Source organism: Bos javanicus, chromosome 11 (genome assembly GCF_032452875.1).
Source record: "Bos javanicus breed banteng chromosome 11, ARS-OSU_banteng_1.0, whole genome shotgun sequence".
Classification (NCBI taxonomy): Eukaryota; Metazoa; Chordata; class Mammalia; order Artiodactyla; family Bovidae; genus Bos; species Bos javanicus.
Genome location: NC_083878.1, coordinates 25047753 through 25073058, shown reverse-complemented (window position 1 = coordinate 25073058; position 25306 = coordinate 25047753). Strand labels below are relative to the sequence as shown.

General features: G+C 44.2%; 1 protein-coding gene across 8 annotated transcripts in view; it reads right to left on the bottom strand.

The window, feature by feature from the left end:
- The window catches only part of MTA3 (metastasis associated 1 family member 3), a 212740-nt gene that overhangs the window by 155409 nt on the left and 32025 nt on the right, over positions 1-25306 (bottom strand). For 3 of the 8 annotated variants that reach the window (XM_061432191.1, XM_061432192.1, XM_061432195.1), the window contains exons 1-2: positions 7223-7324; positions 5474-5541 (exon numbers count right to left, since the gene is read on the bottom strand). In XM_061432191.1, the coding sequence (XP_061288175.1) occupies positions 5474-5541; positions 7223-7250 (96 nt within the window). In that variant the 5' untranslated portion in view covers positions 7251-7324. Of the gene's footprint in view, positions 1-5473; positions 5542-6530; positions 6726-6965; positions 7111-7222; positions 7325-25306 lie in introns of those variants that run through there. The other 5 variants (XR_009739340.1, XM_061432189.1, XM_061432190.1 and 2 more) reach the window with 3 other exon arrangements.

The following is a 25306-nucleotide window of genomic DNA, read 5'->3' as shown; positions in this document are numbered from 1 at the left end:
TGGCTATTAGGCAGTTTACAGCTACAGTATTCCTCTTCTCTATTATACGCACATGTGCATGCGTGTACACACACACACACACCCTTCAAGTATTCCTCTAAAGTTGAACTACTGAAAGTGCAGTCTAAGGTCCAGTACACAACTGTTACTGTGTAACAGAAATTAGAACAGAAATTAAGTGTATTATAGTATTTGAGAGTTAATTTCCTATCTCTTGAATCTAATAACAAAAAATGGGGCCTGCATTTTTATAAGCCTACTTTAAATTTCATTTTTCTACTCTCATTTAAATTTTACCAAAGCAGCCTAAGATATTGAAGATTTTTAAAACTCCTCCACCACAGATAATTTAAGAAGCACAGCTCTGAAGACCAAGGCTAAAAGCTGTGTGTATACACAGTCACCAAAGCTCTTTTGCCCCCTTCTTGTGCCTCACTCAGCATGTGCTAAGCACTGGGGACGCCCACCCTCTGCACAGTGCCCACCCTCATGGAGCCTCCACTCCAGCAGAGATGCCTGTTCACGTGTCACCTCCTCTCCAACCTTCCAAAGCCCAGCGGGCATCATGTCCCTAGCCCAGAAACCTTCACCGGTTCCCCATAACTTAAGTATAAAAGTAGAATATTCCTGACAAATTACCAACACTATTTTCCTTTACTCCTTTCTTTTCCCCTCCAGGCTCCATTTCTTATTCCTGGAGGCAGGAAGGAAGGAAAAAGCAGAAAAAGTTTTTTCCTAGGGAAAAAGCAGAAAAAGTTTCAAGGAGGAGGAAAGGGGTACAGGGTCCTTAGTTGGCTAGAAAAGAAGAAAAGTCCAATAGGTGGAGCCTGGAGGACAGAGTAGTCTAAGAAAAAAGAAAGACCTGCACAAACCCCCAGGTGGGAAAAGTGGAGACAGGTATAAAGAACATACAATGAACAGCAATGTACTATGTCCTTTTCTCCACTTAGGTTGCAGCCTCTTAAATCTCCATTCTGTCAAACATGGTTAGAAAAACATCCTCCAGCAATAAGGGGCTTTGAGTCCACCTCATACTCATGTCCATTTCTATTCTCAACTTAAGAAAGTAAAAAACAAAATAACCAAACACTTTCCAACATGGAAAGTCCACAGTCTGTTTCAACTAGAACAAATGGAAAGGAACTTTCTTTTCCCAATTTCTCTCCTTATTCCCAACAAATCCTAAACGTCAGAAGGGGCCTTAATTTGGGTTCCATCAAAAGGGCTTTGAGGGGATCCCCTGAAATTATCTGTAAAATCTTACATGTGCAAATATAGATTGGGATGGGGGACAAGATTAGAGGCTCAAAGAAGTTAGTGGCTCCCTTCTCCCCACCAAAAATAAAAAGACCCTAAACATTAAAATAAATCTCAGGGCAAGCTGGATGGCTAACAAAATACACAAAATATGAAGATACACACAAATTATACATAATACACCCAAAAAATATATCCATAGCAAATAACATCAAATTTACCCACAAGCATAATTTCCAAAACTTCCTGAGACTGAACCTTCATTATTACAGGCACAAAGCTTTCTTTCAACATGTGTGCAGACTGAATCTTTAGAAGAGCAACACCCAAACTAGAGTGACTAAATAAAATTTTCCCAAAAGCTGTTTTCTATTTTAACTTTATAGTCTTCCTCCAAAAGATCATCACCAGTCTATCTGAGTATAACTTAGAGAAGAGGAAATGAGGGAATATAAGATAACAATGTTGAACTGTTTTCATCAACCCATTATTTAGTTTTGCAACTGAAAGTTCTGGTTGGGGGGGAACAACTGAGACAAAAATCTATTCTTTAATTCAAAAAGAGAAAATACTTAGTTCTGCTTTTTAACTGACAAGTAACATTTCAAATAAGATTTTTTAAAAAAGGAACTTTCAACCTATAAAAGTGAATTTTGTATAAAAATAGTGACAAACCCTTATCCTAAGAATTTTGTTAAAAAAAAAATTATATTTCTTTCTCTTTTTTTTCCTTTGGTCATGCTGTACAGCTTGCAGGATCTTAAGTTCCCGGAGCAGGGACTGAACCTGGGGCCCAGCAGGGAAAGCACCAAGTTTTAACCACTGGACCACCAGAGAATCCTAAAACACATTCTACCTAATTAGAAGAAAGTTAATAAAATAGGTTAATGTTCTTTCTCTTAGTTTATCAATTAGAATGTATCAAGCATTCTTAAATTCATTATTTGGATTTTTCCAATCATGTTAAATTGCCCCACTTGGCCAACTTGATCTCTGAGCCACTCGGGGTATTTCTGGAACTCTTATGGCCCCGATGCCAAGACTACCTCCTTCTCATCCTTTAAGCTTCAATTTCAATGTCCTTAAAGTCCAATCCCTATTCCAAGGAAGCAATCTGTTATTCTGTCAAGACTCTTGCTTATTTCCTTTGTAGAAATTAACACCGTTTATAATAATTTTCTTTATACCTGTTCATTCATCTTCTTCTGTGTCTCCCTCATGAGAACGTAGACCTGTGTGGGCCTACACACTACGTACACCAAAGACTACGTCCATAGCAAAGACTATGCCCATATTGGTCGCTGCAGTATCTCTAAGCCTAGCATGGTACCTGCTATATAATAAAAACTCAAGAAATATTTAATGAATTACTTAAAATGAAATCTCTGTTTCACACCTCTTCAGAAATAAAGATCCTATGTAAATATCTAATAATTAACTAGTCAATCACAGTTCCTTTTAATCAATACTCCATCCACTCAGATTGCCATTCTCTGAAATTATAGAGAATCTCATCTTTCACAATTCGGTGACCCCTAGTCCCCTAAAGACTGTTAGTATATTAATGACTTCCTGTGAAAGCAGAGGGATAGGGAGAAGGTGAGGATGTGGAGGAGGGGAGGGACTTTCAAAGTAAACAGTAATATAATGATGGAGTCGGAAATAATCCAGGTTCTAGCTAAATGTGTAACCCAAACATTTAAGTTACTTAACCACAGGGTGCTTCCCAACAATCCATGATGCATCTGCTTTAAAAGTTTAAGGTACTGTGAGGCTCAAAAGGTGACAAACTTGAATCCCTAGATTATACGCTTCCAGAGCACCATGCTCTGATGTTTGTAAATTTAGCGCAGATGCAATTTTCCTTCTGCTTGTGGAATTATTTGGCTGATGTCCATCTTCACTACTAGACCTATCTCGTTCATTCTTCAGTTCCTAAAAGTGGTGTCTAAAAGTACCTGGCAGGTAGCAGGCTCTTAGAAATATTTGTAAAATGAATGAACCAAAGTACTTGTAACCAGTAAAGCCATGTACAAGTATTAACATCAGACATCTGAGAAATTCACTAATTCAAGAAATATTTACTGAATGCCTTAACTATGTGCCAGCCAGTATTCTAAAGCACTTAGGATCCATTAGTGAATAGAAAAGATCACTACACAGCTAGGGCTTTCATTCTAGTTTGCAAAATCAGGCAATGAAAATACAGGGACACCTCATTTTACTGCACTTGGGCTCACTCAACTTCACAGATACTGTGTTTCTTTACAAACTGATGGGTCAAGCAAGTCTATCAGTGCCATTTTTCCAACAGCATTTGTTCATTTAGTGTCTGTCACATTTTGGTAAATCTTGCAACATTTCAAACTTTTTTATTATTATGACCCATTTGTAATGGTGACCTTTAATATATGTTATGAGTCACTAAAGACTCAGATGACAGCTAGCATTTCTTTTAGCAGGAAAGTATTTCTCAATGAGGCACGCACAACTTTTTCTTTTTTTTGGCTGCACTGGGTCTCGGTCGCTGCACGTGGCGATCTTTAGCTGTAGCATGAGAACTCTTAGCACATCATTTTATACACATAAAAGACTACAGTATGGTATAAACCGAACTTTTATATGTACTGGGAAACTACAAAATTCATGTCACTTGCTTTACTGCAATATCTGCCTTACTGCAGTGGTCTGAACTGAACCCACAATATCTCGAGGCATGTCTATAAACACATAAAGTATATTTGATGGTGATAAATGATATGGAGGAAAAAGCAAGGCACAGGGAACTGGAAACAACAAGACAGTACTAAGGTGAGTGCCTATGAGAAAGAGCCGAGATGGCCCAGTGGTTAGGACTCTTTTCACTGCCAAGGCCTTGGATTCAATCCCCAATCCGGTACTAAGATCCCACAACACGCACACAGCGTGGCCATAAAAAAACAATATTAGTCAAGAAAGAGTTTACTCCACTTAGAGCCAAATGAACAAAGCAAGGAGCAGCCAGAGAATACCAATCTCACAGGCCAATATTTTTCTTTGAATCCTAGTTAACTTTCTAAATAAACTGATACCGTAAACAGGGTGGAATTGCCTAAATTCTTTATTAAGCCTTTTATTTAAAATTTTTTTTTTTTAATTTTTAGCGGCACTGCGTGGCTTACAGGATCTTTCCTCCCAGACCAGGGATGGAACCTGGGCTGTGGCAGTGAAAGCGCTGAGCCCGAACCACTAGAATACAAAGGAATTTCCTGGAATTGCCTAAATTCTTATACCTTACATCAATAACATAAAAGAGAAGCACTTCGGGAAGACATCTCAACAGTTTCCACCCACAGACTGACCTAACCCTGCAGCCATTTGCTTCATTTGGTGGTTGGTGGTCTCAAATTCTACAGAAGTTTTTAAAATGCAACATCGCCAGGGTATCCCCAAAAGTAAACCAGGATGTCCAAGCTCATAAGTCAAGCATGCCCTTGGCCAGACCGGGCTTCCAGGGACTCAGAACTGGACCAGTCTCCAGATGGTATTTTGGGAGACAAGTATAAGCTAGACAGCCCCCAAACATTTTGATCACAAGAATCCTCACCAGCTACACAGGTAACTCTCAAAACCATCAGAAATTTATGGTCAGGTCGCTTATGACTATTCAAGTGCCTCCGATGTAAAAGCTGAACTATTGCCAACAGTCATTAAGCTGCTGCTGTCCTGGACACCCTCGATCATGGACAAAACAATGGGTAAGTTTTATTTATTCTGGCCTACAGTACCAAAAAAGCCACTTTATAATTATACCAATACTGTATTCTTATTAGTTAGCCTAGTCTAGAATTTTACAAATTCCCTTAAATATTATATTTCCTAACTTCTTCCTTCTCAAGCTGAAAGAGTAAAAAATTAATTCACTAAAAAGGGAGAAACACAAATTATGACTTCAAATATAAAAAGAGACTGAGTTACTGGAGTGGCCTGCTCGGAGAAACTCCAAGCAATTTAAAGAAATCTGCAGATGTTACATATTCAATATCAATATTTAATATCAGAGGTAATTCTAAAAAGCGAAATATTCAGAATCCTGCATAACTCTCTAATCTGGAATCCATACTTTCAAAGAGTCTGGAACTGCAAGTAAAATCACCTCTTATGCCCTTTACCCACTTATCCTTCAGTGGGAATCAAATATTTCTTAATATTAGAATTAAGAACACTCAGTGTATACCTTATTGAGTTCTTCTATCCTTCTGATGAGGTACGGATTGCTTGAGGAATTCTCAAAGTACACATAATCTGTAAGTAAAGGAAGTACAGAGCTTAATCTTTTCAACAGAAAGTTCACATGTGCCAATCTGTGACTTTTTATATTAGGTAATTCACATTCAAAATGAAGCACGCCCATAATTCATTCCCTGGTAAAAGCAAACTTAGTAATGCAAACTTAATATATTCCCTCATGTGCCTACCATTCACAGATCCTTATTTTCCTGGCATTTTCACTTCCATTAATGTTTTACTCAAGTTCTCCTTGAATGTGGAGACTCTTGTCCCACATGTGTCAAATTTTTAATAATAAACAAAAAGACACCTCTTATCATTTAGTCAGGGCTGACTAAACACGTGTCTTTCATACTGTAACTGCTTCCACATCTTTTCACTCCAATCCATTCGCCCTGGAGTATGCTTCTCACATAAAACTATTGACCTAAGACAAGTTCAGAGCATCTTGAAAGGCTTCACAGCCCAAAGTACATTTCAATCACCAACTTGAAAAAAAAAAATCAGGTGAGCAGAGCAGAAGCACACGACCAACTTTTTCACAGCTCCATCTAAGAGGATGGGGGCGGGGAGAACGGAGACAGGTCACTTTTTGAGAGACAGAGCTCTCTGGAGGTGATATCGGTTTTTTTTAATACCTCATTTACCAAATTTAATCTAGACTCCTTTAGGGTCTTGTTATAATGATTGCTGCAGCCTGTCAACAAAAAGGATAAAAATTTTCAAATGTGGTTTTTCCTGTCATCTAATAGGCTCACTGGAAACTCCCCACTGTGTGTTTATTTGAGAGGCTGGGCTGTATTGTCTATCTTAGTGGCTCTTTCCCTTCTCCCTTCTACAAAGTGGCCTCATTTAGCCAGGCCATTCCCACCACCATCCATCAAGAAGCTCGGCTAATGAGCAGAAGAGCACGTCTCACACACAAACACGCCACTTATCTGAATTATTATTTCACCAGGAAAGAGACAGGAGGGCGTCGTGAGTAGGGAGAAAGTTTGTTTGACCTTATTTCTCTCTTCTGCAGAAGGCTGGGAAGGAGGCAGACAGTAGAGCGAACGTCCAGGCAGAGCTCAACTCCCCAGACCAGGCTGCGGTGCCCTGGCCCCTCTAAGCCCCATTATTGTGGGAGAGGGGAGCGGGGCGGGGAGGAACCGGACAAGAAACCGAAGGGAGAGTGACGACGGAGAGGTGTAGGGCCCTGTCCCCGCAAACAGGCCTATCCAGCTGTGCCCCTGGCTGGGCCCCCATCGCCCCCACCCACACCCCCAAGGAAGGGGAGGCATAGAGGAGGGGGGCGAATGTCCCTCTACCCTCTCCACACCCCCAATGCCTAGATGCCACGCGAGGATAAACCACCCTCTTAAGGGGCTTGACGGCCCCCACCCCCATGTGGGTTTCATGGGTGGGGGGTGGGGGTGGGGGTGCGTGATAATTCATACCCTCAAGTACAGGCTTGGCCCTAAAACCTTGGGCGGGGCGCGGGGGGTGTGGATGGGCCCCGGTCCCTTCGCGGACCACGGTGGGGGAGGGGGGAGGGGCGGGGGGTGGGCAGCCCCGGCCCCCACCGCAGGCCCCCAGCCGCCTGCGCCCTCAGCCCGGGCGCCCGTGGCTGCCAGCCGTTAGGGTGAACTCGCCCCGACCCCCCCACTCCCGGGGCCCGCTCCCAGACGGGCCGGGTCGGGCCGAGCCTTCCTACCTCCGACCCGGTACATGTTGGCCGCCATGTCCGCCCGCCCGCCCGCGGAGCCCGAGCCGAGCCCCGCCCGCCGCTGCCGCCGCCGCCGCCGCCGCCTCAGCCTCGGCCGCCGCCGACTCCTCGCCGCGGGGGGGGGAGGGAAGGGAGGGAACAAGGGGAGGGGGAAGTGAAGGGGAGGGGACGCCCAGGGGTGGGGGCAGGTGCCCGCCCCCAGCGCAGGGCTAGGGAGGGCCGAGTTGTCCTGCCAGGGGAGGCCGGAGCGCTTGGGACCAGCAGGGAATTGGGGGGCGGGTTGCGGCTTGGGGGGACCTTGCTGGAAGTGGAGGGTCCTAGGGCAGGGGTCCTGGCCCAGGCCGAGGCCTGCCGCCCCAGCCAGCGTACCCAGGCACCTGCCCACCCCGAGACTGGGCTTCCTCTCCCCGCCTCTGTCCCTGGAGACCTCCAGGCTGTGTGACCTCCAGCACGTGAGCACCAGTCTGGATGCAAACACTTGGATGCAAATAAGTGCTCGCAGCAGGGCGCCTTCCTTCTGGTGAGGTTAAGGCAACCGGCCTGGAGCCGGAAGGCCCTGGAGCCAAGGGGATGCCAAGTGCTTGCAGCTTCTCAGGGCAGAGACCTAGAGGATGGCGGAACTAGGAAAACTGACCCCCTTCCAACTCCACCCTAACTGCACTGGCGTGTCAATCCGCGTTCACCCCAAAACCAGGATGAACAGAACCCACTTCCCCACACCTGGAGGCCTTGCCTCTAGACAGGCCCTATATGCAGTGCAGCCAGGCTGGGAGAAGAGACCATTAGAGGAGGGGGGCTTCCTTTGCCGTTAGGGGAACAGGGCTCACAGTTCATTGTCACCACAACTCCTCAAAGGACGAGATGGTGCCAGTCAGCTTGCTGATGATGGACTGTTAACTGGTTATGTGCCTAATGCTTTTAAAGTTATTATTTTCCCAGGCAAATTCTCTAGACAACCCCTGTTTTCTCAGCCTTCAGACCCTCACAGAAACAAAGAGCCAAATTGAGTTGAATCTGAGCTGGTTGTCCCCTAAATGAACACAAACAGCTTTCTTTAGGGAAGCCAATCCATTCCGAACTACTCCCAGATATTGTTGGGTAATAAACATGAAGAGGATCCCTAACTGTTGTGGGTTGTTTGGAGTTTCTGGTGGCTTTACAACCTTGTGTTGACTCTGGTTTGGCGTCTGTGGATGAGAAGTGTCCCCAGAAAAGAAGGCTGTGTTCTGCTTTGTCTGGTGATGGCATTTGTGATTGTCATTATCACAAATTGAGGTGAAAATAGTTCTCTGGCTAGCTAATGGAAAGCAAGAAATAAAATATAAAGCACTTTAATAAAAAAATATAAAGCATCTTTGGCTGAATTACCTTGATTGACTGTGTAACTCAAGTTTCTTCAAGTATAAAATGGGGACACACTAATTGCACCTCACAGGTGGGGTAAGGAACAGTTGTGATTATATCTTAAAATGCTTTGTAAACCATTCAGCAAAGAGCACTATGCAAATAACAGGTGTCTGCTGCTTTTTTTTTAAACTCAAGCAAGTTTCAGATTCCCAAAGGTTTTACGCTGTGAGTCAAATTGTGATCTCACGTCAACTCTTTTGACCTAGAGAAAAAATAAAGCTGTTCTGTTATGCACACTGCATAGCTGTTATTTATCATAATCCCTTTACTGGAGATTCCACAGAAAACATATTGTGACATCACTGACATCACTCTCTCCATTTCTGAGCTGACACGTAAATAGGCTGCATAATTTAGCTGGAGTTAAACTATAAACTGGCAGCAGTGTTGGGATAATTCAGCCCTTTCCTTTGCCCTAGAATTCTCTAAACCAGGAAGATTGTCTCCAAGTGGAAAGGCCACCTGGAAACCATAAACTGCAAGGGAACAATAGGTCACAAGCTCTATTAAAAGGTTTTCTCATTATTTTTAAATAAGTAAGCAGTTTCTCCCCTTCAAAATATCTCTGTATTTCTGATAGTTCCTTGCCTGCCTGTCTCATTTCCCCAGCTTTGTGCACCTTACCAGATACTAACCACACTAAATGGGCAAAAAGTGCCAAGAAAACATCTTCCATCCATACTGATCTCCTTAGGAATAGCCTTATCCAGAAGCCCCAACCCACCCCATTCCCCCATGAAGGGCCTCAGAAATTTGGGGGATTGGAATTAGTTGGAAGTAATGATGGTGGCAGAACCCAGGCTCTTTCCTTCCTCTAGATTCTGTGTGTATAACCTCTTGCATCTCTAGCTCCTGGGCCAGTGTCTTCTACATAATAGGTGCTCAGTATCTGGAAGAACAAGTGCCCATGAATGATGGACTTAACATAGTTAGAGAACCAGGTGCAGAGTTGAATGCAGGGACTTTTGTCTATGAAACTTTTATACTTCCAAATAACAAAGAAGTATGCATATAAAGGAGTTCAGCAAATGTTTGTACGTAGAAGAAAAAAAAAAAAACATACAAAGAAGGGTGGAAAAGCCATAGCTTCAAAGAAACCAAAGCACTTCTACCTCCTCAGGCTGCATGGTTCAGATCACAAACTTGTCACCAAACTTCACTCCTAGCTTGGCTGTTAGACTTTAAAAGTTGCTTGACCCCTCTGATCCTCAAGTTCTACAAATCATGACTAGCTACTGACACCTAATTCTAACATTTGTACTAAAAAGTGAAATATACAAAGTTTGGGGCATGTGTTAAGCTTTATACTTATTAGGTGCTGTCTCTCTATTCCAGTCATCCTCATTACTAAAATAGAGGGGTCTCTCAGATTGTGCCAGAAACTCCAGGAAAAGTCCAGCCTCTCCATGGGTAAAATTTCCTGGCATGACTGCTGTGATTAAAGAATCATGATAAGGGATTGCCAAAAGGCCCAGAATGTTCTCTGTGTCAGTCCCCAGAGTCCCACAGCTTAGCTGAAAAAGTGGATGCTGCAAGGAAGCTATAGATAAGACAGAGTGTTGGTTTTTGCTTCAACATCAGGATGGAGTTTTTATATATGAAAAAAAAAAAAAAAACCCAGATAGGGCTGTCCAGAGTCTGGGAGCTTTGTGATATTGAACTCAAGAAAGGAGCCTGAAAAAGAAAGGAGCCTGGGGGTCTAGAATGTAATTAATCTGGAACCAGATAACAGGCTTTAGATAAAGTACCATAGCTTGTCCTTTGTGCTTTCTTTGATCTGTTTCTCTCTCTCTTTTTTTTTTCCTTTCTTTTCTTTCATTAACTTATGTTGTTATTTAGCAAAATTCTATTGGAAAAATGCCAATCTGTCTCAGCTATTCCAAGGTGGTCCCGGGTTGTACCAGAAGATGACTATTCCAAGAGAAAGCAAGAATCAAAGCAATTGAGCCCCTAAGGGAAAGAAAACCAGAGTCAGAGTTTCCTAGCTTCTCCAGTCTTGGCGCCTTCTCTTCCACTGATCCTCTGGGCTAAAAACAAGAAAGTGAAGTCGCTCAGTCGTGTCCAACTCTTTGCGACCCGTGGACTGTAGCCCACCAAGCTCCTCCATCCATGGGATTCTCCAGGCAAGAATACTGGAGTGGGTTGCCATTTCCTTAGGGGATCTTCCTGACCCAGGGATTGAACCCAGGTCTACCCACATTGCAGGCAGATGCTTTAACCTCTGCGCCACCAGGGAAGCCCTTAAATACAAGAATACAGTCTCTCAGAAAACCTCCTATAGAGACACAGAACTTCAGATCCAAGTACTACATCAAAGATTTCAAGGGAGGAAAGGAAGCCAGGTTGAAAGAAGGGGGAGGAGGCAGGAGAGGGGGGTGAAAGGGGTGGCCTTACAGACGTCTCCTGCCACCTACAGATACCCAGGCGTTATGGGACTTTTCCCTGGGCTTCCAGAGAAGGGAGGACTGGAACTCGGCCCTACCAGAAATCAGACCAGACCAGAAGCAGAATTCGAGTTCTCTGCCAAGAGGAGGTGATCAGTCTCCAATCCTCAGCTCAGGCTGAGGGCCCTTCGTCCAGATTCCTGCATCCAGGACCAGGGGACTAGAAAAACAGGGAAGGATAAGAAGCGTTAAGGAGAGGAAAGAGAAAGGGAAGGGGAGAGAGGTCAATAAAGTCTCTTGTTCCTTACCTGGTCAGGGCACTCTGGCCAGTTGTCCACGTCAGGAGGAGACCAGGGACAAAAGGGTCCCAGTTGCGGCCACTGGGTCTACCCAGGGCCAATCTCAGAAAGTCTTGACTTTTGAAAGTGTGTATTTTAGGAGTCTATGGTGCTCTCGCTCTCATGCTCTCAAAGGAGAGCAAGCTCAGCCATTTGGTGGCATCCACAAAGAGGTTCCTTCTCTAGATTCAACATTGCCTCCAGGTCCTAGAAAAGGTACTGGAAATCACAAGGGGGATAGGAATGAGCCTTTAGAAGGGTACCCTAAATGATTTAAGTGTGTTTTTGTTTTGTGAGATATTTTGTTTTTTTTAACCTATGGAGCGCTAGAGTGCTGTGGATTTGAATGGGAGATGGCAACAGCATATGCTGTGGGGTCAGGAAGTAGAATCCTAAAAGGCAATGGAAAGTGTTGAGGGATACAACAGGGAACCTTTGTAGGAATGACTCAGACCACAGCAAAAAAGATCTTTGGCCACCTAATGAAAAGATCCTACTGATTGGAAAAGACTCTGATGATGGGAAGGATTGAGGGCAGGAGGAGAAGAGGGCGACAGAGGATGAGAAGATTGGATGGCATCACCGACTCAATGGACATGAGTTTGAGCAACTCCAGGGATGGTAGAGGACAGGGAAGCCTGGCGTGCTGCAGTCCATGGGGTCTCAAAGAGTCAGACAGGACTCAGTGACTGAACAACAACAAGAGCCAAGAGTGTGGATTGGAATTGGAGATGGTGGAGAGTACAGGTTGGTGAAAAGGGCTGCTGACTAGGGTAAGAGGTCACGGGGTATGAGAGATATGGATTGGTTTGAGAGAAACTCAGAGGTGTGAGAGATACAGGATCTGGTGCCTTGGGGGAGACTTGAAGTAAAAAGATAACAACTGGGTGGAAAGAGGTGTGATTCAGTGAGCAGACAGTATGGGAGGGGAGGCAAGTTGGGGGAAGAGGGATGGTTGACGGGTTCAATTTTAGAAAAGTTGTGTTCCAGGTGCCTTTGGAAACATGCAGGATGTTTCCTCATTAGAAAAGAAGTGGATGAACAGACCCAGAGTTTGAGAGGGCTAGAAATACCCTCTTCTATGTCACCATCAGCTCAGAGCCCGGTCTGTCTTGTCTGAGGGGTAAGCCAAACCCTGGCCCCAGGGGAAGAAGCAGGTTCCCTGAATCCTTCAGCTTGGGAGAAAACAGGTTTAGCCAGTCTCGGTCCAGGAGATCAGAGTCCAGGTCCAAATGTGCAATAGGCAGGGTGTGGGCAGAGGGCCACGCAAGTCACCAGGACAGATGGTGAAGACAAGGGGGCATGCCCCAGGGCTGACCTGCCACAGGCAAAATTCTCAGCTAGGGAAAGAGAAGTCTGCTCTCGGGGTGAAAAAAGCAGCTGGGGTGGGAGGGTGGGAATGGGGGAAGAAAAGAACAGGAGGAAAAGGGAAAGGACACAGCCTGAAACACAAATCTGTCTATTCCTACCTCACCCTCTTGCCTCTAAGATGGTATAGAGGGTTACACAGTGGTCCCCCCAAATATATGTCTACCTGGAACCAGAACCTACGAATGTGACCTTATTTCCAGATGAAATTAATGGTCTGGAGATAAGATCATCCTGAATTAGGGTTGCCCCTATATCCAACAACAAGTGTCCTTGTGTGAAACAGAAGAAGAGAGGGAACAGAATGAAGAGAAGGCATGGAAAGGTGGAGGCCAAGATGAGTGTTATGAGCTACAAGCCAAAACAATGCCAAAGACTGCTGGCAGCCACCATATACTGGGGGAGAAGCATGGAGTAGATTCTCCATCAAAGCCCCCAGGAGGAATCAAGTTAGCTGGCACCTTCATTTCTGGCTTCTGGCCTTCAGAACTATGAGACAATATATTACTGTTGTTTGAAGCCACCCAAGTTGTGGTAATTAGTTACAGCAGCCCTAGGAAACTCATACAGATGGTAACCACCCCTTGATTTTAAGTAAACATAGATTCAGCCAGAAAAAACTGAGCATTATATGCAGAGACTAAGGGACATGGAAGCTGAATAAAAGAATAAAAGAGGGGGCTTTTCTGGTGGCTCAGTGGTAAAGAATCCACCTGCCAGTGCAGGAGACACAGGTTCCATTCCCAAGAAACCAGGAGAATTCCACACGCCATGGACCAACTAAGCCCGTGTGCCACAAATATTAAGCCTGTGCTCTAGAGCCCGAGAGCCACAACTACTGAGCCCCGTGTGCCCAAGAGCCAGTACTTTGCAACCAGGGAGGCCACCGCAAAGGGAAACCTGAACGCCATGGCTAGGGAGTGGCTCCCACTTGCCACAACTAGAGAGAAGCCTGTGCAGTAACAAAGACCCAAAACACTAAAATATAAGTAAATAAAATAAAATTTTAAATATTTTTTTAAAAGATAGAGTTACACAGAGAGAAGGGGCCCAACACCACTCCACTTAAGTCCTGCTCAAGTCCTTTAGATACGGTTGGCTTAGTGCTAACAGAAAAGAACATCCAGATGCTATGCCCTTCAGCTGTCAGTGGAATAATCCTCCTCCCCTTCCATTTTTCCTTCCCCGGCACACCTGTAGAGTATCACACATTCCCATAAGCAATAGCAGATTACCAAGAAGGTAACACACACATTCACTCCTCCATTCCTTTGTCAGGAAGCGCTCTGGCTCCTCAGATCCCAATCAATGCTTCTAGGGTGGGGAGTAGAGTAGGGGCTTTCAAGAATATAATCTTGTCTTCAAAAATGCCCTTCTCATTCACCAAATAAGTAATGAGCGCTGTTAAAGGCATTAAGGACACACCAGTGAAGGAGATAGACAGAACACAGAAGAATGACCAAATATAATAAATCCGTCAATAGATGTGCTAGTACACAATGATAAACGCACTACAAAAAGTAAATCAGGATAGGGAAACCAAAAATGATGATGGTGGTCAGAGAAGACTTCTTGGATGTAAGAACTCAAAAGAGACCTAATGATAGAATGGAGTGAGCTACTGGGACATGTGGGGAGCAACATGCCAGGACAAGGGAAGAGCAAACGCAAATTCCACAAAGCAAGACTCAGCCTGACCTGATTGTGACCCAGGAAGACCCGTGTGGGTAGGAGATGAGGTCAGGGAAGTGAGCAGCGTCCATCCATGTAGAGCCTGGAAGGCCCTGGTAAAGTGTTTGAATTTTGTTCTAAGCATACTGGGAAGGCTTTTGAGAAATGGAATATTTCCTGCCATATCAGTAAGCAAAGGATGTCACGGTCATCAGCAATGGCAGCCACCACGGAAGGTAAGCTCGTGAACCCTGAGGGAACTCAGGAAGGAAAGAATACCTGCCATCTATCTAGCAGCCACCAGACTGCAGGCCCTCCCTAAGGTGAACGCTGAAAACCACAGGACACTGGCCCCAGATCGCTGAGGTACATATCAAAGGAATGATTTCAGTGAGCCCAGACTCCCGCATCCTCCCATACAGAGAAAAGCACTAAACTCCTTAACTTGGGATATCTGGTTTTCTTTAATTAACCATACTGTTTTGATGTTCAGACTATCTGCCCTTTGTTGCAACACTTCTATATAACAACCAGGCTCCTCCTTCCGCCTCCTCAGAGTTTTCTCAGGGTCACTGGAGATGCTGTCTCCTGGGCCTGAAGTCCTAAATGTTCCCCTGAAGAAAGCCTAACTCGCAACTTTTATGTTATGAATATTTTTTAAGTCAACTATTTCAACACAGGAGTGACAGGAATCTGATCGACGTTTTTAAAAGATCACCTGGAACATGAAGAACACAAAATAGAAAGGGGCCAGTCTTGACTTCCAATTCAGAAAAGCATGACTGGGGACTTCCCTGGCAGTCCAGCGGTTACCACTCTGCACTTCCACTGCAGGGGGCACGGGTTAATCCCTGGTCAAGGAACTAAGATCCCACAGCTTCAAAATGAACAAACAAACAAAAAAAGCAAAGCAGCATGACTGTGTTCTCTGGAGGCATCAAACCTCCTCTGAGCACTAGGGATTCAAAACTCACCAATCTGAAGTTTATGTGAGGGAAAACCAAACTTCCTTCTGTATTTCATTTGATGTAATAGTGAAAAAGACCCCTTCCAACTCAAACTGGGGTTCTTAGACCTGTGCCAATTAATGGCTGTGAGAGAAATGACCATATACACTGGCTACCTTTTTAAATCCTCTTCCAAATCATACTGGACAGCATCCAGTCATGTAGACTGTAGTTAGTTCCCCTCATACCTGATACCATCACTGAGGTTTTCCTAGGCCGTTCTCCTTTCAGCTGAACTCCATCTGGGTCACAGGGAGCATGTGAATTCCATGAATATGAGCCACTTACTGCATCTTAAATAAAGTGTCTTGGTTATAAGTGATGCCATATATAAAATATCATGATTAAAACAAAGCCTTCTGAAAGTTTATACACACACACACACACACACACACACACACACACACACACAAACCCACACTCCACTGTGGAGAGTGGAAACACAGAGACTTGTTTCGAGGCTAACATACTTCAATACAGAGGTAGGGAGCTAGGAAAAAAGTTTGAGAAGCCCAGGTTCCAGGACCCATGTGATGAACAGTGGGGTCCAATGGTGATAAACCAGAGTAACCAGTCGATCACTGCATCTGACAGTATGGTGGTCTTCAGAGACCAACTCCCTTGCTGTCTTCTCTTTTGGTAGTTCCTGACTGTCCAAATCCTAGGCAGTTGGAAACAAATTAGTAGGGTCTGGCCTTAGATATTCTACAGCGTGGATGGCTCCAAAGAGCAGAGAAGGGGCTCATGAATCCCCCAGACTGAAGGATGATACTATAATTTGCTCTTTCATCAGTGCCGTTTATCTTTATCCGTATTGGTAGCTGCTGCCCTTTCTACGAGAGACTGAGGGAAGTTTATTTGCAGTCTTGATTTCAAAAAGGACAGAAAATGCTGGAGGGCTCAAAGTGAGACTTTGAACTCCTGGATAAATAAATGGTTGTTTATGTTTCCTTTTATCTCTGTGAAGTTTTGGAGGATAAACCATGAGTAGTTCAGAGCTTCTTTTACAAAGCCAGGCCAGGACCATATTATTAGTGGCAACTAATGCTTTTGAACTGTGGTGTTGGAGAAGACTCTTGAGAGTCCCTTGGACTGCAAGGAGATCCAACCAGTCCATTCTGAAGGAGATCAGCCCTGGGTGTTCTTTGGAAGGAATGATGCTAAAGCTGAAATTCCAGTACTTTGGCCACCTCATGCGAAGAGTTGACTCATTGGAAAAGACTCTGATGCTGGGAGGGATTGGGAGCAAGAGGAGAAGGGAACGACAGAGGATGAGATGGCTGGATGGCATCACAGAGTCGATGGACGTGAGTCTCAGTGAACTCCGGGATGTGGTGATGGACAGGGAGGCCTGGCGTGCTGCAATTCATGGGGTCGCAAAGAGTCGGACATGACTGAGTGACTGACCTGATCTGAATGCAATGTTTCCCATTTAATTGAACTCAATCAGAGCATTGAAGACTTGGCTTCAATTAGAGGGTACCTGGAGGCAGCTTAACCTTTTTGAAGTTTTGGTAAAGGTTGCCCAAAAACGGTCCAGTCAAATCCCATCACTGGTTGCTTTCTGCAAGAGGAGATGAAATGTCCATCCCTGGAAGTCCTAACTCCCTTCCACCCTCCCATAGGCTTCTGATTTGGTGGGTGAAATTTGGACTGTGTTCATGGAATAGAGGGTGTAGAGGGTGGGGCTCTCCTCCCAGTTAGGAGTCAGAATTCTGGAAGTGAAGGGGAGAGCGAAGGTTCCAGCATTTCACTGAGTCTTCTTCCTGCGTCCTTAAACCCGGCTGCCTCCTTCTGTCGGGTGTCCCCAGTCTTCTCCACATTCACACAGAACCGAGGCTGGACCCTTTCTATTGGTGGCCTGAAGTCTTTCAGCAGGTAAGAGCAACTTCAAAGGCAGAGAGTCTCAGGACTGTGTGACTGTGGTGTTCCCACGTCTTCCCACTTGTCCAACTCTCCCCATCAACACACACCTTTGCACACCCCCATAAAGTCCCTCAGATCTGGGCTGGAGTGGGGACTGCTTGCCCATCACAGTCATTGCCTCCAGAAGGAGATTTGAGGTGAAGCCTTCAAAGTTCCATACCGACTTCTCCATGGTAGCCAGCTTCTCCTAAAGCAACTGCAGCCGAGGGCAGGCCCCGAGTCGTGAGGGATGGAGCAATTCCCAGCCAGTGGCATGTTGCTGGGATCTGATGCATTATTTATGATGCTGGTGTCAGCGTGGCTCCCAGGCACCAGGGGAAATGGAAAAGGCACTTGGGCCTGTGCTGATGAAACTAAATATTTAAACAGGAATCATGAGTTGAGGTAAAATCCATTTTTCTTCAGTAAAGCAGAAAGGGCCACAAATAACTTCAAGGTTGAGCACTTGGTAAATACCAGATCATAGGGGAAGGCTGGGGGCTCCCGGTCCATGGCTTTCATCTACTCTCAGATCCCAGTTCCTCTCCAGGGCAGATGTAAAGGGTTGGCAAGGCACTTCGGAGTTGAAGGAGGAAAGGGGAGTTGGAGGAGCAGAGGAATTGATTCAGAGTCATGGTCACCCTATTACGGCTCTGTGGGAATGAAATTTGGAGACACTATAACAAGGTCCAACCGGACGCATTCCTCTGTGTCCTTTTTGTCCATTTCCCTGTTTCCTGAGATCTGGTCTACCCCATCTGCCCAGCTGATCCCACTCACCTTCTGATTAGCTGGAAGAAGGATGATGGGATGCTGGGCAACCGTGAACCAACCCTCTTGTCTTGATTCTTCTTATCTCACCTGAGACAGTCCCAGTTAGGAAGCCACCCTCCACCCACTGCACACAAACCCAGAGGACACCCTATACAGAAAGGAACACGGGGGAGTAGGGCCCTCCATTAAAAAAAATTTTTTTGGCTACACTGGGTCTTAGTTGCAGCATGCTGGAGCTTGAGTTTCAGCATAGAAACTCCTAGTTGAGGCATGTGGGATATAGTTGCATAAATAGGGATCAAACCCTGGCCTCCTGCATTGAGAGCACAAAGTCTTAGCCACTGAACCACAAGGGAAGTCCTAGGGCCCTTCATTTTTGATATACAGAAATCTCCAACTATGAGGAAAGACAAGGTCTCCAAAGGTAATTTCCTGGTGGAAAGAAATAGTTGTGGTTTGGCCTGGCTTCTTCTGCTGGGTTTTCCCCTCTTGGTGGGATCCTTCAATTGCATTTCCACAGCAGTCACTGTTCCTGGTCCCCAGGGATGTGCTTTTTCCCAGTCCCTGCATGAACAAACACCTTTTTCTTCCTTTCGTCTAAAGACAGCTGAGACAGGCTGACATTTTCAAAATTAACTTTTATAAGAACTTAGGAAATAAAAGGAAGTAATTGCAAAAAGTACAAAGACAGAAGTTCAATTCAGTTCAACGTTTATTGAGATCCTGTGTTTAGCTGATACTCTGGATTATCTTAATAGATGAAATGGATTTCTGATCCTCAAGGAATTCACTGTCCAATGGAAGAAGCAAGCAATTCGAGTATGATGGGTTGTAATCTAATAAAATAAAAGCCATAATTGCTCAGAGTTGGTAGCAATTAATATGCCCTGCTGTAAGGGCAGGGCTGGTCAGAGAAGACTTTGAGAGAAGGTGCTATTTCATCTGAAGCATCAGTGAAAAATAAAATCTTTGCCTGGTAAAGAGTCAGAAAGGACATTCCAGACAGAGGGAGGAATATGTAGAAAGTACACGGAGGACATATGAGAATCAACTGGAAACTTGGTTCAAAGCCAGATTGCAAAGGCCTTACATGTCAGGCTAAGAAGTTTGACCTAATCCTATAGGACCTAGAGGCAATGGGACCCTAACACATTTACATTTATATTAAGTTAGAAGGACAATAGTGGCTAAAGTTGAATAAACAGCTTTTTTTTTTTTTAATTTTTGGCCACACCACTGGACTTGGAGGATCTTAGTTCCCGGACCGAAGGTTCCCCAAACCTGTGCTACCTGCAGTGGAAGCGAGAGAGTCCTAACCGTTGGACCGCCAGGGAATTCCCAATAAGTTTTCATTTTAGCTTTTGTTAGAGTTTCCTGTGAGTTAGTTTAGCATAAACACAAAAAGTTTCTGGGCCTCCAGAGCTGAAAATAGAGATGGGCAGTCGTGTTCCCTGTAAAACTTATCTTTAAATGCAACAGAGAGAAGTGTTTTAAGAGACAAAGAGTAAATTAGAGCTCATTGTCTGAGTTCCTTGATTTAAAAAATACCTTTGTTATTATGGACTGAATAATCTTTGTCCCTACAAAAGTCCTATGTTGAAATCGTAACCACAGTGTGATGGTGTTAGGAGGTGGGGGCTCTCAGGAAGATACTTAGGTCACAAGAGTGGAGTCTTCATGAATGGCATTATAGAAGAGACCCCCGAGAGCTCTCTAGCCCTCTGCCTGCCGTGTGAGACTACAAGTCTGCAATGCAGAAGCGGGTCCACACCAGACCCTGGTCTTCCTGGCACCCTGATCTCAGGCTTCCAGCCTCCACAACTGTGGGCGATAAGCTTCAGTCGTTTATAAGCTTCCAGTCTATGGTGTTCAGTTATAGCAGCACACACTGTGTATAAAAATTTGGGGGCAGTGGGAGAGGAGTTGGATATAACGATGCCAAAACTTACCTATGGAGGGAGAGAGAAAGAGGGGCTTCCCTGGTGGCTTGGCAGTAAACTGCCTGCCAATGCAGGACACTCGGGTTCTGTCTCTGGGTCAGGAAGGTCCCATATGCCCTGGGGCAATGAAGCCCATGGGTCACAACTGTTGAGCCCACATGCCACAGCTACTGACATCCATGCATCCCAGAGGCCAGGCTCAGCAACAGGAAAAGCCACCACAATGAGAAGCCCCAGCGCTGCAATGAGGAGTAGCCCCTGCTTGCCACAACTAGAGAAAAGCCCCCTCACAGCAACAAAGACTCAGAACAATCAATCAATCAATAAATTGTTTTAAAAAGAAAGAAAATGTGGGAAGGTGAAAACGACTCAAATATGAGGAGAAATGGTACTATTGCTTGAGGACCCTTCCTATGTGTTGGCTCCCACTTCAAAAATCCCAGCTGTCTAATGTCTTAGGGGTCATGGACTACGAAGTCCCCGATGCCCTCGAGAATTCTTGTCAGGGAGAAGCAGATGAAGGTTTGGGGGCTCCTGTGAGAAATGATTATTTAGGTTGAAGAACTGGAGAGAGGTGATTATTCAGGCCTGTAAGACTTTCAACGACAGGAACTTGGAGATTTTTAGAAACCAGGAATCATGCAAATTTGAGAAATGTAAAGACTGAGTCCTCCCAGGCCTTTGGAAAATTAACTGAAGAGATAACAGATGGCAAATTATAACAGTTTTTTAAAAAGTAAATATTAAGCAACTTGAAAAGAAATGTTGGCTAAGCACTGACCAGAATTTATACTAGTCCCAAGGATATGGCCCTGTGTTCCCTCGGCCATCTCTCTCCGGGCACTAAAGATAAAAGAATTTGCACCTCCAAGGTACAGGCACTCTAATCCTCTTTCCTGAATCGGGTATAGAAACACACATTTTAACATTGATTTGTTCACAGAGACAAGGTTGGACATTTCCAAAATAATTTAAATGCCTAAAAAATTTAGTAAAATACCCACCCCCCCTCCACCACCACCAAAAAAGAAAGCTAAGAAATGTATTAAGTGAAAAAAAGCAGGCTAGATTAAAATACGTATGATACAATTGCATTTTTGTTGTTGTTTAGTCATTAGATTATGTCTAACTCTTTTGCAACCCCATGGACTATAGCCTGCTAGGCTCCTCTGTCCATGGGATTTCCCAGGCAAGAATTCTGGAGTGGGTTGCCATTTCCTTCTTCAGGGGATCTTCCCTACCCAGGGATTGAACCCTGGTCTCCTGCATTGGCAGGCGGATTCTTTACCACTGACCCAGCAGAGAAGCCCACAGTTGCACTTAGGAAAAACAAAAAATTAGATATATATAGATGCTGAAGCTAAAACTCCAGTACTTTGGCCACCTCATGTGAAGAGTTGACTCATTGGAAAAGACTCTGATGCTGGGAGGGATTGGGGGCAGGAGGAGAAGGGGACAACAGAGGATGAGATGGCTGAATGGCATCACCGGCTCAATGGATGTGAGTTTGGGTGAACTCTGGGAGTTGGTGATGGACAGGGAGGCCTGGTGCACTGCAATTCACGGGGTCGCAAAGAGTCGGACACAACTGAGCAACTGAACTGAACTGAGTACAAATGTGGAAAACTCAGCAGTGGCCACAGGACTGGAAAAAGTCAGTTTTCATTCCAATCCCAAAGAAAGGCAATGCCAAAGAACACTCAAACTACCACACAATTGCACTCATCTCACACGCTAGTAAAGTAATACTCAAAATTCTCCAAGCCAGGCTTTAGCAATACGTGAACTGTGAACTTCCAGATGTTCAAGCTGGTTTTGGAAAAGGCAGAGGAACCAGAGATCAAATTGCCAACATGCGCTGGATCATCGAAAAAGCAAGAATTCCAGAAAAACATCTATTGACTATGCCAAAGCCTTTGACTGTGTGGATCACAATCAACTGTGGAAAATTCTGAAAGAGATGGGCATACCAGACCACCTGACCTGCCTCTTGAGAAACCTGTATGCAGGTCAGGAAGCAACAGTTAGAACTGGACATGGAACAACAGACTGGTTCCAAGTAGGAAAAGGAGTACATCAAGGCTGTATATTGTCACCCTGTTTATGTACATCATGAGAAGTGCTGGGCTGGAAGAAGCACAAGCTGGAATCAAGATTACTGGGAGAAATATCAATAACCTCAGATATGCAGATGACACCACCGTTATGGCAGAAAGTGAAGAGGAACTAAAGAGCCTCTTGATGAAAGTGAAAGAGGAGAGTGAAAAAGTTGGCTTAAAGCTCAACATTCAGAAAACGAAGATCATGGCATCTGGTCCCATCACTTCATGGAAACAGATGGAGAAACAGTGGAAACAGTGTCAGACTTTATTTTTTTGGGTACCAAAATCACTGCAGATGGTGATTACAGCCATGAATTTAAAAGATGCTTACTCCTTGGAAGGAAAGTTATGACCAACCTAGATAGCATATTCAAAAACAGAGACATTACTTTGCCAACAAAGTTCTGTCTAGTCAAGGCTATGGTTTTTCCAGTGGTCATGTATGGATGTGAAAGTTGGATTGTGAAGAAAGCTGAGTGCCGAAGAATTGATGCATTTGAACTGTGGTGCTGGAGAAGACTCCTCGGACTTGAGAGTCCCTCGGACTGCAAGGAGATCCAACCAGTCCATTCTAAAGGAGATCAGTCCTGGGTATTCATTGGAAAGACTGATGCTAAAGCTGAAACTCCCAATACTTTGGCCACCTGATGGGAAGAGTTGACTGATTGGAAAATACTCTGATGTTGGGAGGGATTGGGGGCAGGAGGAGAAGGGGACGACAGAGGATGAGATGGCTGGATGGCATCACTGACTCGATGGACATGAGTTTGAGTAAACTCCGGGAGTTGGTGATGGAGAGGGAGGCCCGGAGTGCTGCAATTCATGGGGTCGCAAAGAGTCGGACGCGACTGAACTGAACTGAACTGAACTGAGTGTAAATATATAGACACATAAATGTATAGAAGATTGGATAGAAGATCTGCAACTAACAGTAGTTACATCTGGGGACAGAGAGTGGGAGGCATGTGAAAAACAACTCAAATTGTCATCTGTGTACTTCCATACTGTTAGAAGTATATTACAATGTGAATGCAGAACATTTTCATCAAAAACATTTTTTTTTTTTAGTTCTACAAGTTTATTGCTACCAACCCATCTCCCTCCACCCTCATGCATGCATGCTCAGTCATGTAACCCCATGGACTGCAGCCCTCCAGGCTCCTCTGTCCATGGACTTTTCTAAGCAAGAACACTGGGCTGGGTTGCTATTTCCTTCTCCAGGCATCAAAAACATTTTTAATTTTATTTATTTTTTATGATATATTTTTTAGCTTCAGGATCTTAATTCCCTGACAAGGGATCAAACCCATGCCCCGTGCATTGGAAGCATGGGTTCTTAACCACTGGACTGCCAGTGAATGTACTCCCAAATACAGTTTGTTTAAATTAATGAAAAATTTTAAAAAGCAAAGGCATAGACAGAAGATTACAGAGTAACACTTTCTGAAGACAAGTTGATTATTCACTTCTCTTGGGTATCCAGCCTGCACCCCTATTCCTTGCATCAAATCAAGTTTCATTTATTTTCCTTAAATTAACTTAGTTTACACAAGCAAACAAACAAAAAATCCAACAACAAACAGAAAAACAATAAAAACTACTATAACTAAGATGATACCAGTTCATGAGTACCTGTGCACACTGGGCTAGGATGAAACTATTATTCTGCGGAGACCACAGGGAACCACTGAAAGATTTTAAGCAAAGATGTGTGCCAGGCATTTTAAAAATATGTCTCAGAACCAGGAAAGGAAGACCTATCTGAGAAGGACCAGACTGAAGCAAGGAGTCCAGTTACAAAAAGCTTTTTCAATAATCCAAGTGAAAGATGGTTTAAAGACAGGCTTATTCATATTCTGCCCTAAACTTGCTGATTGACTTAGATTCACTTGCATTCTGAATTATTTATTAATTTACACAAGAGACAGAAGGGAAGAATAACTGAATCCCTATAATGGTTTTAAGAACTCACAGTATCCTATCAAGGTATGGGTGTGCATAAAAGTAACCTTCTCTGGTTCTTCATTCTCTCCACATTCGAGTCTAGACTCCTCGGCACAATATTCAAGTCTAGCCCTTTGCAACCTGGCTTAACTCTTCCTTCTTGGTCTTACATCCTCCTCTTCTCCTCGTGTATTCCACCAACTTGGAGCTACCCTCAGCTGCTTGAGCAGAGCAACATTCAGTCTTGGCCTTAGCTTCTGTATCTGTGTTTCCATGACCTGACCTTCCTTCCTTCCTTCTATTCTCCTGGGAAAACTACTTAACTTAAACATAAGTGTCTCCCTAGAGCACTAACACCACCAACACACCGCTCTGTTATGACCTCGTGGTTATTTGGGCCTGTTCCATCACTGCACCAATAGACTCCAATGGCTGATTATCAGAAGCACAAGGCAGTTTGTTTCTTGTTGTTGTGCTTTTAAATTTATTTTATTAAAGTATAGTTAATTTATGATGTTGTGTTAATTTCTGCTGTACAGCAAAGTGACAAAGTTATACATATCAGTTCAGTTCAGTTGCTCAGTTGTGTCTGACTCTTTGTGATGTTATACATATATATACATTCTTTTTCACATTCTTTTCCATTATGGTTTATTACAAAATATTGAACATAGTTGCCTGTGCTATACAGTAGGATCTTGTTTATAATAGTTTGCATCTTCTAATCCCCAGTTTCTAATCCATCCCTCACTCACCTCCCTCCCTCTTGGCAACCAGGAATCTGTTCTCCATGTCTGTGAGTCTGTTCCTCTTCTATAGATAAATTCATTTGTGTCATAGTTTAGATTCCACATTTAAGTAGTATTATATGGTATTAGTCTTTCTGACTTACTTCACTTAGTATGCAAATCTCTAGGTCCATCCATATTGCTGAAACTGGCATTACTTCATTCTTTTTTTACAGCTGCGTAGTATTCCAGTGTCCATTTATCTGTCCATGGGCATTTAGGTTGTTTCATGTCTTGGCTATTGTGAAAAGCACTGCTATGAACAAAGGGGTGCATGTATCTTTTTGAATTAGAGTTTTGTCTAGATATATGCCTGAGGAGTAGGAATTGATGGATCATATGGCAACGCTGTTTTTAGTTTTATGAGGAGCCTCCCTACCGTGTTCCATGGTGGTTGCACTATTTTACATTCCCTCCAACAATGTACGAGGTTTCCCTTTTCTT